At 42.5% G+C, this 15,029-nt stretch overlaps 1 protein-coding gene across 11 annotated transcripts in view; it reads left to right on the forward strand.

Annotated features, from left to right (window-relative positions):
- The window catches only part of MYO3A (myosin IIIA), a 299,867-nt gene that overhangs the window by 157,639 nt on the left and 127,199 nt on the right, over window positions 1-15,029 (forward strand). For all 11 annotated transcript variants that reach the window (XR_007354926.2, XM_048837824.2, XM_048837826.2 and 8 more), the window contains 2 exons: window positions 6,571-6,675; window positions 8,107-8,206. Coding sequence is in view for 10 of the 11 variants with exons in the window: in XM_048837824.2 (XP_048693781.2) it covers window positions 6,571-6,675; window positions 8,107-8,206 (205 nt within the window). In the remaining variant the exon portion in view is untranslated. The remainder of the gene's footprint in view (window positions 1-6,570; window positions 6,676-8,106; window positions 8,207-15,029) is intronic.

The following is a 15,029-nucleotide window of genomic DNA, read 5'->3' on the forward strand; positions in this document are numbered from 1 at the left end:
CCTCTGTTTGCCAGAAGCTGGGAATGGGTGACACAGGATGGATCACTTGATGATTACTGTTCTGTTCATACCCTGTGGGGCGCCTGGCATTGACCACCGTCGGAAGGCAGGATACTGGGCCAGATGGACCTTTGGTGTGACTCATTAGGGCCATTCTTATGTGGAACTAGTGTATTCAGTGTGGCAACACCTCTGCCACATACCTACCTGGACACCAGAACACCACCGCAGGTTCACTGAGCAGGCAGTTCTCACAAGGCCATGAGCAGGATTTGGACACATCAGCCCGAGAACACATACTCAGCCACTGGGAATTCCCAAACATAGATCTGTTTGCCACACCCAAAAGAGCCAAATGCCCACAATTCTGCTCAAGAGCAGGTCTGGGAGATTCATTCCTCGTTATATCAGATGCATCTCTCCTTTATGCCTTTCCACCCTTTCCCTTACTATTCAAAGTGCTTCACCAGGGGCAGGTGGAATGAGCCAGTCATTCTCACAGTCCCAACATGGCCATGCCAGATATGTATCCTTACCTTGTATACATGGTGGTCAGTCCATCAGTCACCCTGCAGTTGAATCAATATTCCTCTCACAGGACATAGGCAAAATTCTCCATCCAAATCTAGAACTCCTCCATATGAAGGCATGGCCCTTCGTGGTTCTAGGATACAGAGAAGACCTGTTCAGAAAAGGTAAGAGATTCTTTTAAATAGAAAATGTTCAACAACTTGCTATGCTAATGTGCATAAATAGAAAAGATTCCAGACTTGGTGTGACACCAAACATGTCTCAGCAATGAGCGCTGCTTTTCCACTCATTCTGGATTACATTCTAGAATTTACAAAAAGAAAAGGAGTACTTGTGGCACCTTAGAGACTAACCAATTTATTTGAGCATAAGCTTTCGTCAGCTACAGCTCACTTCATCGGATGCATACTGTGGAAACTGCAGAAGACATTATATACACAGAGACCATGAAACAATACCTCCTCCCACCCCACTCTCCTGCTGGTAATAGCTTATCTAAAGTGATCACTCTCCTTACAATGTGTATGATAATCAAGTTGGGCCATTTCCAGCACAAATCCAGGTTTTCTCACCCTCTGCCCCCCCCCCCCCCCCCAAACTCACTCTCCTGCTGGTAATAGCCCATCCAAAGTGACCACTCTCTTTACAATGTGTATGATAATCAAGGTGGGCCATTTCCAGCACAAATCCAGGTTTTCTCCCCCCACACACACACACACAAACTCACTCTCCTGCTGGTAATAGCTCATCCAAACTGACCACTCTCCTTACAATGTGTATGATAATCAAGGTGGGCCATTTCCAGCATAAATCCAAGTTTAACCAGAACGTCTGGGGGGGGGGGCGAGGGGGTAGGAAAAAACAAGGGGAAATAGGCTACCTTGCATAATGACTTAGCCACTCCCAGTCTCTATTTAAGCCTAAATTAATAGTATCCAATTTGCAAATGAATTCTAATTCAGCAGTTTCTCGCTGGAGTCTGGATTTGAAGTTTTTTTGTTTTAAGATAGCGACCTTCATGTCTGTAATTGCGTGACCAGAGAGATTGAAGTGTTCTCCGACTGGTTTATGAATGTTATAATTCTATAATTCTAGAATTTAAGAGATCAGAGCTATTTACAAGCTCCTTTCATGTACCTCTGGCTGCCATTACTGCATTCCACTCCAAGATAGAAGATCATTTGATACTTACCCTCCGAATAGCAAAAATATTCCTTAAGCGCCTACAAAACCTTTACCCCAAAATATGCGACTTTACTCCACCTTGTGATCCTAGCCTAGTTTTGCACTGTCTCAACAGCCCTCAGTTTGAACCTATCCATGAAAACGGTGTTTCTCGTCACCATCATATCCACCTGACAGGTAGCAAAAATAGGTTCTGTCGTGTACAGAAGGTACACTGTCTCTTACAAAGATAAGGTCATGTTATGACCACAACCAAAGTTCTTACCCTGGGTACCATCCTCTTTCCATCTAAGCCAACCTGTCCACCTTCCCTCCTCCTTCCCCAAACCACCTGGCAACCAGCATGAAGCCACACTATGCACCTTGGATGTCAGATGAGCACTGACTTTTTATCTCAACAGAACTAAATCATTCAGACAGTAGCCACGCTTCTTCCTCTCTGTTGCTGAAAGATCGCAGGGATCGGCCATATCCAAACACGTGTCAAAATGGATCTTGGACTGCATACACCTTTACTACCAATGACCCAAACTTCAACCCCCAGCTGGAACTCGGATGCATTCCACTCGCTCAGTGTCCACCTCGATAGCCTTTCTAAACAATGTACCAATTACTGATACATTTGTAAGGTGGCATCCACGAACACCTTTAGTCAACATTATGTGATCATCAACTGTGTGGCATTAGATGCCCTACTAGGACGCACTGTCCTATCCTCCTTAGTAGATGTCACTCCAAAGCTCTAGATTTACAACTAGGGGCACTGCTCTACAGTCATGTACAGTGGCACACCCACAGGGACACACATCTCAAAGAATCTGAGTTACTGCACAGGGCTAGTAACCTTCTCGTTTCATTGAGAGAATCTCATAGGATGAAGTTCACCACAGGGCAGAGGGTCCAAGGCCTTGTGCAGTACTTAAAAGCTATATTTGAAGTTCAAGTCTTGCCAAAGACCATATAAAATTTCTTCACTAACATCTGAAATTTACTTCTCTGCAAGGACCAGCTTGTGGCATAGGCACCACGTAAGCCCTTGAAACAAGGGCTTAATTGAGACTTAAGTGGTGGATAAGATTTGTGCTGTCTGCACAGAATTTTGGACATGGGTGAATTTCATTTGTAGGCATCATGACTTTCAGGGACATAGTTCAAAAAGTGGCATTAAGGTGTAGACTTGGGTAGTACAGCAACCTTAATTCAATATTTTCCCATCTGAGTCTTAGTATTGTCTTATAGTTAAGATAAATATATATTCAACATTGCTAGTTTACCTTGACAGCTTCATCAAGGGGGAAAATAACCACCTACCATTTGATCTCTACTTAGCAGCATGGTGGCAAAGCAGCAAGGAGCTGCTAAGCCAGTAAAAATAGGCAATAGAAATAGAAAATGAGATTGGGAGATGTATTTTGCCCATGAGGTCTTCTGTGGGCTGTGTAAAAATAGAGCAAGGTTAATACTAACCTGATTTCCCCTCCCACCCCGCCCCCCCAGCTCAGAGAAGAGCATGTGGCTAAAATGTCTCCTCTAATCTCACTTTCTATTTCTAGCTTGTATTTTAATAATATTTTTCCTTTTTCAACAGCCTACATTGTAACACTTCTCCAGTTTTCTTTTGGCATTCCTGCATCCCAACTGTCGGGGGAAAAGGGTCTAAATGTTATAGAGAAAAACAAAATGGATTTTGGCTTGCATGTCCGTATATTTAATGGTTATAAGATTGAGGCATTTGGATCTTCAAGCCTTAAAATTATATCTCCCTCAGTAAGATTAAGATTCATTATTGAACTATTTAAGATTCATTATTGAACTTCCATTGAACTTCAAGTGCACTCTGTATTTCAGTTCAAAACTTGTTTACGTGCCCCTTTTTACATTCTCCCAGGCTGTCCCCTGATTCACCAAATAGTAAAATCATTGCAATTGCACACTGCTTCATATTACCTGGTCCTCCTCTGAGTTGTTAACTTATAATGGGAAAAGTGAAATGAAACAGAGTTAACAGAAGCAGCATAGCTGAGAAAGTATTAAAAAACCCTGCTAATCTCCCAGCTATTTGAATGTGAGTTTTACGTCACTACATAAAGACTGACCCAGATGTATTGACAGGTTTCAGAGTAACAGCCGTGTTAGTCTGTATTCGCAAAAAGAAAAGGAGTACTTGTGGCACCTTAGAGACTAACCAATTTATTTGAGCATGAGCTTTCGTCAGCTACAGGTCACTTCATCGGATGCATACTGTGGAAAGTGTAGAAGATCTTTTTATACACACAAAGCATGAAAAAATACCTCCCCCCACCCCACTCTCCTGCTGGTAATAGCTTATCTAAAGTGATCACTCTCCTTACAATGTGTATGATAATCAAGTTGGGCCATTTCCAGCACAAATCCAGGTTTTCTCCCTCCCTCCCCCCCCCACACACAAACCCACTCTCCTGCTGGTATTAGCTTATCTAAAGTGACCACTCTCCTTACAATGTGTATGATAATCAAGGTGGGCCATTTCCAGCACAAATCCAGGGTTTAACAAGAACGTCTGGGCGGGGGGGGGGGGGGCACCTTGATTATCATCATCTCCCCCCCCCCCCCCCCGTGGAACAGTGTATTTCTCACTAGATGACCAAATCAGAGAACATTTTCTTTGACCAGAAAGACTGGCAAATAACCAACCCTTTAAATCAAGACCACGCTACACAAAAAAAGAGACCTCTTTATCAGAAGCAGAAAATAACTTGTTTTGTTTGTTTTTGCTTCCATGTCTAGTATTTGACAAAGGAACAGCTTGTTTATTTAATTTATTTAATAAATGTTCTGCCACCTAACGCTCAGAGCCAAATACAGATGTAGTGTTAACAGTGCAACTCCATTGAATTAAACAAAGTTGCTCTCATTTACATCAGGTCTGACTGTCCATCTGTACAATTAGTGTTACAAAAGTGAAAGTAGAGGTTCCTGGAGCCCAGGAGAAATTAATAGTGCTTCCAAAAAAGGAAAAGCTGGTGAAAAACGGAGGCCATAAAGGTTTAAGATTTTTGGGCTCAATCCTTCAAGGTGCTGGGGATTCTGAACCCAATCCAGCAAAGCACTTAAGCACATGCTTAACTTTCAGCATGTGACTAGTCTCATTCTGTTGACTTCAATGCAACAACACATGCTCTTAAAGTTAAGGATGGGATTAAATGTTTGCCAGGACTGTTGCCATAATGATCAGCACCCTGCAGGGTTGAGCCCTATATTACCTGAATATAGAAAGCTCTTACAGCAAGACTTTGATACTGGGTAGTGCCCATTTAGGTGTTTGGTTGCATTAACTGTACACATAGAAATAATTACAGTAGGTAAAGAGGTTAGTGTTTAAAAACAGCCATTTATACAAAAACCAAACAGTTTCTTCCTTAAGATGCAAATCTTTTATTAGTGCATTTTTTGCCTAGAAAAAACACCAGGGTGTCCCAGGGTTCTTAGGACAGAAGAACATAGATAAAATAGATAGGTATCTGACATCTGCAATTCTTGAGTTGAAAGGTTTTATTGAAAACCAGTGTACTTGATTTGAATAGGCTACAGGATCTATAGTCAAATGGAATTACTACTGTATGTTATGTTCATGTAATCTTATAGTTTTACACTTTATTATGGGAAACTACTGAGCCTATACTGCATAATGCCTACAACATAGTTCATTGTTTTATCAGAGTATTCTACTTTTTGGAAGAGAAAATGTACATGCAAGTTTGACATCATTGTGAATGTTTTAAAAGTGCTTACAGTACTGACTAAATCTTCCCATGTACATAATTGCTGCAGGCAGACTGTATTATAAAAATTACACCATGGATTTATCCTAATGAAGAGTTTTAAGTGACTAAAGTGAACATGTGAAATATTGTAGCCTCAATCAATCAGCTCATATTGTGCATTACACTAAGTCACTAAAAGACCTACATTTTGAAAAGTAGATCGTCTTCTAGGCTTCTCTGCATCTAAATTGTTTTTCTTTTGGAGACATAACTGCAATGTACAACTAGTTCCAGGGTCCAAGAAATATAAAGACGGATTGTTGACGTCCAAATGGCACTTTAGATACCGTGTAGTAGAGGGGCTGTTGGGAGCTGGTTATGGAGCCCTAACCCAGAGCCACTTGGTCCTGGTGCAAGGTAGCAGCTCCCCTGCATCTCTAAGGCATATGTTACTTGGTAATGTCCCTGAGGAATCTTATGTCAGTGGAAGATCAGGCATTGAAGAGCTGCATTCCACTGTGCCCCAGTAATCCCCCCAGCATGCCTCGACATGCTGCTTCCTCTTCTTGTATCAGCATCTGGGGAGACAGCTGATGTAGATGGCAGCTAAAACAGCAGCAGATTTCTCTATACAGGGTAAATTCTCCACTGGCTGTCTCCAGCTGTCTTAAATCCATTTTGCACAGTGTATGTGGTGCCAAGTGTACTGAAGGAGACGCGAGAATCCAAGTCATAATTATCTGTAGCACTGATACCCTTGCATTTGATGAGCATTAGGAGCTATCAAAATGTCTCCACAAAATGTCTCTTTAAAAGCACGACAGTAATTTTAGCTTCAGAAGAAAGTTGACATCTAGATAAAAAATTAGAGAGATAAGATGTTGTATGTGTATTTGTAGGAAGAGAGGAGACAGATGCAGAAAGAGGGAACAATGTTGGGTATAAAATGTAAAGATAATTGTTTGAGTAGATATTATGAGCACTAAATACATTTCATTGCTAGGTTATCAGCTTAGTAGGATCATGTGTAGGTATGAAAATGGAATCTACTGAAAACTAGAACCGATTTGATCACTTCTCTCCTTTAATTTCCATCGTGATCTTTTTATAGCTATGCAATGGAGGATCTGTGACTGATCTGGTGAAAGGATTTTTGAAGAGAGGTGAAAGGATGGACGAACTTGAAATTGCTTATATTTTACATGAAGCTCTTATGGTAAGATTAAAAACAGTCAATGAATGGACAGTCCAGTTGACAGCCTGAGATATTCTTTGAATAAACTTTGTCTACACTGCCCCACAGTTTGGATTCTGCAGGGGTGCAATAGCAGTGTTCATCAAATTACAGCTCTGCTGTAATTCCCCTGTGTGGAAGCGGAGGGCACAAACTTAAAGGCTCCTAGTTCACATTACTGTAAATCCTGTTTGAAGAGTGCTATTTACCATGAACTAGGAACCTTTGCGTTTGTACCCTCAGCATCCACATGGGGGGTGCACTTCGGTGCACTCTATTGTTCATATCCCTGTAGTCCAAACTGTGGGGCAACGCAGAAAAGCCCTTAATTTTTTTCAACAAATGAATATATATATTCCATTTTAAAAGCATGATGTACAGGTCAGGGATTTTTTTAATAAACATTTTTTTCACTGGAAAATGCTGATTTATTGAAAATGAACTTCTTTATGGGAAAGGGTTGGCTTTCACAAATTTTTCAACTTAAAAAAAATCTTGGGAGAAAAATACTTTGAAATTGTCAAAAAGTTTTGTTTCAACATTTTCTAAACAAAAAAATTTGGATTTCCAGTTTGAAATGACTTATTGTGAAATTTAACTTAATGATAGTAAAAATATGTTTTGGAAAAATGGTAGAAATTGAAACAAAGGATTTCAAAATTATCAAAAGAAAATGTTTTCTTTTTTCTTCAGGTCAGATTTTCAGTTTGCCAAAATTTTCTAGATTGACTTTCCCCCCAAATTGGGGGGAGAGAGGATTTTTTTTTTTTTGATATCTCAAAAATGTTGATGGGATGGGAAAGCCATTTATAACCTGATTCTAGTGCAACATTCCAAAAATACTGTTCTGTGTCTCTTGTTGTGGGGCAGCATCTATTTTGTAATTAAATAATGTACAACAAATTGAAATCTCTCAAAAGAAAAATCACTGTAGCTGATCAAAACAAAATATCTTTATCCTTGCTGTTTAATTAGAGTTTGAGTTTCTGCACTGAAACTATTATTAGACCTTAGAACTTTTCTTTGTTTTTCTGTTTTAATGGTCCAATATATAACCAAGATTAATAATGCCTCTTTATTTCTGTCATCATACAACTTATCTACCAGAAAAGGAAGTCACTAAAAGTCCGTTTATCCCACATAGTTGGTTGATAGTTGACTCAGTGTTCTTTGAATAAGAATAGCATTTCTAGGGGGTTTGTACCAAAAATGCTAGGAGAAGTAGAAATCAGAATCAAAATACACTGACTATGTAAGTGTCCATGTATTAGAAAATGAAATGGTAGTTCATTTTTGGACTTGGAGGCTGTTCTCATTTTGAAACTAAGTTTAGAAAGAGAGAAAAAGCATCGCACAAAAATATCAGCAAAGTTAATACACAGAATGTGAATGGATTTATAACTTATTTTTCAGGGGCTTCAGCATTTGCATGAAAACAAAACCATCCACCGTGATGTAAAAGGAAATAATATCCTATTGACCACTGAAGGAGGAGTTAAACTTGTGGATTTTGGTATGTTATGTTTTTACAGACAAAGTTGTAACTTTAAAACATGGTGGGGAGACGTGTAAAAGTTAACCGTTAAGAACAGCTCATTTAATGTTTTGATTTAGATTTGGACTACTTGTTTTAAAAAAAATCTACTTAACTGGTTTGAAATTAGATAATATAAAGGAACACAAATTATTCATGGATACAGAATATCCCTAACTATGGTCTTGGCAACTAGTTTACTAACAGTGTTTAGATAGTCCAGAGGTGGGCACTGTGGCCCACAGGCCACATCCGGCCCACAGGACTGTCCTGCCTGGCCCTTGAGCTCCTGGCCAGGGAGGCTAGCCCCAGGCCCCTCCCCCCGCAGTCACGCCACCGCGTGGGCAGCTCGACTGGCTCTGTTTGAGCAGCGGGGCTGCGAGCTCCTGCTGCTCTGAGCGGCATGGTGGGGGGGGGGGTTGGATAAGGGGCAGGGGGTCCTGGGGGCAGACAGGGAGCAGGGGGCGGTTGGATGAGGCGGAGGTTATGGGGGGGATAGGCAGTAGACGGGGAATAGGGAGGATTGGATAGGGCATGGGAGACCCGGGGGGGCCTGTCAGGGAGCAGGGGTATGGATAGGCGTCGGGGGCATTGGATAGAGGGTGGCATCCGGGGGGGGGGGGGGGTTTGGGGCCGGGGGTCCTAAAAGGGGGCGGTCAGGGGACAAGGAGCAAGGGGGGTTGGATGGGTCGGGTGTTCTGAGGGGGGCAGTCAGAACACGGGAAGTGGGAGGGGGCAGATAGGGGGCAGGGGCCAGGCTGTTTGGGGAGGCACAGCCTTCCCTACCTGGCCTTCCCTACAGTTTCGCACCCTGATATGGCCCTCGGGCCAAAAAGTTTGCCCACCCCTGAGTTAGTCTGATTTAGATTGTAGTTAGTACATGGAGTCTGGAATGACCTCATGCTAGTTCAAAGAAGTAAGGGATGCACAACCTTAACGCTGTATGTCATAGGGCCATAAAGGATATTGTGGAGAATAAGGAAGTTCTTCCCAGAGAATCCAGCCCAATGAGTTTAGCCATTGATTTCAATAGGAGCTGGATCAAGCCCTGAATGATATTCTCCCTTTCTTAATGAAAGGTTCATTTCATTTGAACAGAATGCAGAATTAGATTTATGGTGGTCAACATTTATCCCGCTTTTAGTGAATGAAATTTATCAGTGTGGACAATGAGGGAGTTCTGTATGGGTGTGTGTATATATGTGTATATAAATAACCTGTGATTTCAGCTTACCTGTGTGGTATTATCCTGTCTGGCTGCACAGAATTAAATCAAAAAGCAAGGAATCTTCCCACCCACCCCTTTTAGGCCTGTGTCAGAGCCTGTCACAATTGAAGTCCTTGTGCTCCAGGGAACGTAGGAACAGCACCCTCTGCCCAAGGCATGGAGGGGTAGGGAGAAAGTGGATCCAGGGCCCAGTTGCCTCTCTACATCAGCTTGAAGATTGATGCAGGCCACGTGGGCAGGTAAGGGGGGTGAGGGAGAAGGAGGGAGAGGAGCAAATTACTTTCCTGAAGGATGGTGCAGACTCTGCAGTCCCCCTGTGCACCAGGTTGGTGGGGGAACGATCTCTCCATGAGCTTCCCATGGGGCTCTTTGTCTGATTACGTAAACAGGCAGAGAAAACCAGTGACTGAGAGATGAGCCAATGAAAGACATTATGGAACATAATTCCAGAGAAGAGTACATTATCATTCTGAATTACATATATGATTATATAATAGCCTAAGTTACACTTTCTTCGAGTTAGAACATAGGTTTTTTTTTTCTTAAATAGCTCTCTGTGTTAGTAGGGGTCACAAACAATAACTGCTAAACATTAACAACTTAATTGGCCTTTAATAGCAGAAGTGGCTTTCTTTCCTTTGTGCCTTTTGTACTCCTGAAACTTGTAGTACATAATGCTGTACTGTCATCTGAAATTGCCAGCAAGTTAAAGTAGTATGGGCTGAATGAATGGACTATAAGGTGGGTAGAAAGCTGGCTAGATTGTTGGGCTCAACCGGTAGTGATCAATGGCTCCATGTCTAGCTGGCAGCCAGTATCAAGCGGAGTGCCCCAAAGGTTGGTCCTGGGGCCGGTTTTGTTCAATATCTTCATTAATGATCTGGAGGATGGTGTGGATTGCACCCTCAGCAAGTTTGCAAATGACACTAAACTGAGAGGAGAGGTAGATATGCTGGAGGGTAGGGATAGGATGCAGAGGGACCTAGACAAATTAGAGGATTGGGCCAAAAGAAATCTGATGAGGTTCAACAAGGACAAGTGCAGAGTCCTGCACTTAGGACGGAAGAATCCCATGCACTGCTACAGACTAGAGACCGAATGGGTAGGCAGCAGTTCTGCAGAAAAAGACCTAGGGGATACAGTGGACGAGAAGCTGGATATGAGTCAACAGTGTGTCCTTGTTGCCAAGAAGGCCAATGGCATTTTGGGCTGTATAAGTAAGGGCATTGCCAGCAGATCGAGGGACATGATCGTTCCCCTCTATTTGACATTGGTGAGGTCTTATCTGGAGTATTGTGTCCAGCTTTGGGCCCCACACTACAAGAAGATGTGAAAAAATTGGAAAGCGTCCAGCGGAGGGCAACAAAAATGATTAGGGGACTGGAACACATGACTTACGAGGAGAGGCTGAGGGAACTGGGATTGTTTAGTCTGCAGAAGAGAAGAATGAGGGGGGATTTGATAGCTACTTTCAACTACCTGAAAGGGGGTTCCAAAGAGGATGGATCTAGACTGTTCTCAGTGGTAGCAGGTGACATAACGAGGAGTAATGGTCTCAAGATGCAGTGGGGGAGGTTTAGGTTGGATATTAAGAAAAACTTTTTCACTAGGAGGGTGGTGAAACACTGGAATGCGTTACCTAGGGAGGTGGTGGAATCTCCTTCTGTCATAAATATAAAGAGAAGGGTAAACACCTTTAAATCCCTCCAGGCCAGAGGAGAAACCCTTTCACCTGTAAAAGGTTAAGAAGCTAAGACAACCTCGCTGACACCTGACCAAAATGACCAATGAGGAGACAAGATACTTTCAAAGCCGGGGCGGGAGGGGGGAAGTGTTCTCTCTGTCTGTGTGATGTTTTTGCTGGGACCAGAGCGGGAATGCAGGTCAGGACTCCTGTAAAGGGTTAATAAGCAATCTAGTTAGATATGCGTTAGATTCTGTTTTGTTTAAATGGCTGATAAAATAAGTTGTGCTGAATGGAATGTATATTCCTGCTTTTGTGTCTTTTTGTAACTTAAGGTTTTGCCTAGAGGGATTCTCTATGTTTTGAATCTGATTACCCTGTAAGGTATTTACCATCCTGATTTTACAGAGGTGATTCCTTTACTTTTTCTTCAATTCAAATTCTTCTTTTAAGAACCTGATTGCTTTTTCATTATTCTTAAGATCCCAGGGTTTGGGTCTGTGTTCACCTCTGCAAATTGGTGAGGATTTTTTATCAAGCCTTCCCCAGGAAAAGGGGTGTAGGGCTTTGGGGGATTTTGGGGGGAAAAGACGTTTCTAAGTGGGCTCTTTCCCTGTTATATTTGTTAGACGCTTGGTGGTGGCAGTAATAAAGTCCAGGGGCAAAAGGTAAAATAGTTTGTACCTTGGGGAAGTTTTAACCTAAGCTGGTAAAAATAAGCTTAGGGTTTTTTTCATGCAGGTCTCCACATCTGTACCCTAGAGTTCAGAGTGGGGAAGGAACCTTGACACCTTCCTTTGAGGTTTTTAAGATCAGGCTTGACAAAGCCCTGGCTGGGATGATTTAGTTGGGGATTGGTCCTGCTTTGAGCAGGGGGTTGGACTAGATGACCTCCTGAGGTCCCTTCCAACCCTGATAGTCTATGATTCTATTAAATTTGTTCTTTTGAGCATTAGTGCTGCCTTTCGAGAAGCATCACTTATTCTGGTGTATATTGAACACAAATTGCATATGCGTATTGTATCATGGAACCCATTACCCTAGCATCTGAGCACCTCACAATCTAGAATATATTTACCCTAGCAACAACCCTGTCAGGTAGGGATGTACTATTAATCCAGTATTACAGATGGGAGACCCAAGCACAGACTATCAGAGGCATGAAGTTCTGGAACAACCTTCCAAGGGGAGAAGTGGAGGCAAAAAACCTAACTGGCTTCAAGACTGAGCTGGATATGTTTATGAAGGGGATGGAATGATGGGACTGCCTACGATGGCATGTGACCCATTGGCAATTACCAGTAGCAGAAATCCCCAACTGCTGGAGATGGGACACTAGATGGGGAGGGCTCTGAGCTACTACAGAGAATTTTTTCCCAGGCATCTGCCTGGTGGGTCTTGCCCACATGCTCTAACTGATCTAACTGATCACCATATTTGGGGTTGGGTTGGAGTTTTCCCCTAGGGTGGAATGGCCGAGGCATGAGTCACTTGCAGGTTTAAATTAGAGTAAATGGTGGATTGTCTGTAACTTGAAGTCTTTAAATCAAGATCTGAGGTCTTCAGTAACTCAGCCAGAAGTGAGGGGTCTGTTACAGGAGTGGGTGGTGAGGTTCTGTGGCCTGCAATGTGCCAGAGGTCAGACTAGATGAACACAATAGTCCCTTCTGGCCTTTGAGTCTATGAGACAGACTAAATGAGTTGCACAGGAAGTCTGTGGAAGAGTAAAGGATTGAACCTGGCACTCCTGAGATCCAGGCTGGCACCCTAACCACTAGACTAGCCTTCCTCTTTTTGCATGGCTATGAATAGGTATATTTTATGAAATGAGTCTGTTTTCTAGTGAATATATTCAGCTAATCAGTCTACTAGACTGTGTGAGCTTTTCTAAAATTTGTTAAAAATTTTGTTTTTCTTAATTTTACTTAATTCGCCTTGTGATAAGCAATATGTTAATATGTACTTAATCTCAGAATATTATCACAGCAACATGCATAATGGGATTTTCGAAAGCTATGAGATGCCAAACATTCATTGAAATCTGTCAGCTCCAGCAGGCACCTAAGTACCTTTTAAAGAACTGGCTATTTGTCATCAAAATCTGTCTGGAACAACTGACAATACATTGTTACACCTCCATTTGCAATAAAAATCCACACATTCATCCATATAGTGTAATTTTACTTAGAGCCTGATTTTTGTGGAGCACTTACTGACATGGACAACCACTTGTGAATAGTACCACTGGATTCAAATTAGTGTGTGTGTGTGTGTGTGTGTGTGTGTGTGTGTGTGTGTGTGTGTGAAAATAAGGTTGTTTCACCCATATGCTAAGGGTTGGACAATTGGGTTGTTAATCTGGATTTAACAGGGGCACAAGGGCCTAGGCTTCCCCAGGGTTGCCAAAACCTGCGGCTTATAGACTAGATATTTCTTAGTATGAGCTGCTGTTTCCCAGAAAAACAAACTGTGCACATACATGAAAAAATATGTAATATTCCATTGTCTAGGAAGGTGCATTAATCAACCTTGTTATAACACTGATGCTTATCAAAGGTCATGCCCCATGCCGTCAGGTGGAGTCAAATCTTTACACAATGTGTAATTAGACTATGGAACTCACTGCCACAGGAAGTTGGTGGTGCAAAGAGTCTATCAAGATTCAAAAAGAGATTGAACATTTGTATGGATATCAAGAAAATCCTGAGTTATCATAATTAGGTATAAATATTGGAAGAGATATTAAACCTCATGATTCAAGGTTTAAGCCAACCTGTAACTATTAGAAACCAGGGCGAGAGCTATTGATGGGGGCAAATTATCCCATGTCTCCCTATTCTGCGGTTCTTGCACCTTCCCCTGAAGTAGCTGATACTGGACTAGATATACCTCAGATCTGATACATGGCAATTGCTATGTTCCTAAACCTCTCAATTCTCTCAGCCCAAGTATCAAAAATGTCTAATCACCGTAATATTTAGATATGCCTGAGGACACATAATCGCATAGTGAAAATTCTCTTAAACCTCTGCTGTGGATGAAGTGCAGAGGTGAAAGTAAGCTGGTATGGTCCGGTACGGCTTGCTGGCAAGAGCCAGTACACAACTGACTGTACCAGCAGTGGGCAGCTTCCTTGGCCGGCTATTTAAAGGGCCCGGGTTGCTGGCAGCAGACGGAGCTCCGGGCCCTTTAAATCGCCACCAGAGCCCCGCTGCCAGAGCCCTAGGGTAGCAGCAGTGGCCTGGAGCCCCAGGCCCTTTAAATCGCTGCCCAAGCCCCGGGGCTCCCAGCTGTCGCCGCAGGTACCGCTACCATGGGGCTCCGGTGGTGATTTAAAGGGCCCAGGGCTCCCAACCGTCGCTACCGCAGCAGGAGCCCGGGCCCTTTAAATCTCAAGTTAAAGGGCCTGGGTATTTAAAGGTCCCACCACCTTCTGGTTGAGGACCCACCTCCCTGCTCAGGACTCCGGGGTACCAGTAAGTCCTTTAAGTTACTTTCACCCCGACAAAGTGGGTTCCAAGTGGAAGATATGGAGAGAAGGCAATACAGTCCAACTATTGTACATCTCCATAGCAAATAGATGGATGGAAACGTATAAAACTGTTCCGAGTCTAATATATAATATTTATTGCAAGAAAGGTTTGCCTCAAAGCAGTGGGACATGGGCAGCACTGACTAGTGGCTGAGTTATTACCTGCATATTCCTGAAATAGCTTTGCATTGCAATGCAAATGGCACATGTTAAGTGTGAAGGTAAAACATTTGTCTTAATTTTGTACATTGCACTTTAAAAAAAAAATGATGAAATGTTTTTAAAGCAATTCCAAAGTAGTAACTTTATAGTTAAAAGTTTCATGAGAATGTCACCTGGCCTTGCATTCAGAATGACT

This window comes from Caretta caretta, chromosome 2, assembly GCF_965140235.1.
Source record: "Caretta caretta isolate rCarCar2 chromosome 2, rCarCar1.hap1, whole genome shotgun sequence".
NCBI lineage: Eukaryota > Metazoa > Chordata > Testudines > Cheloniidae > Caretta > Caretta caretta.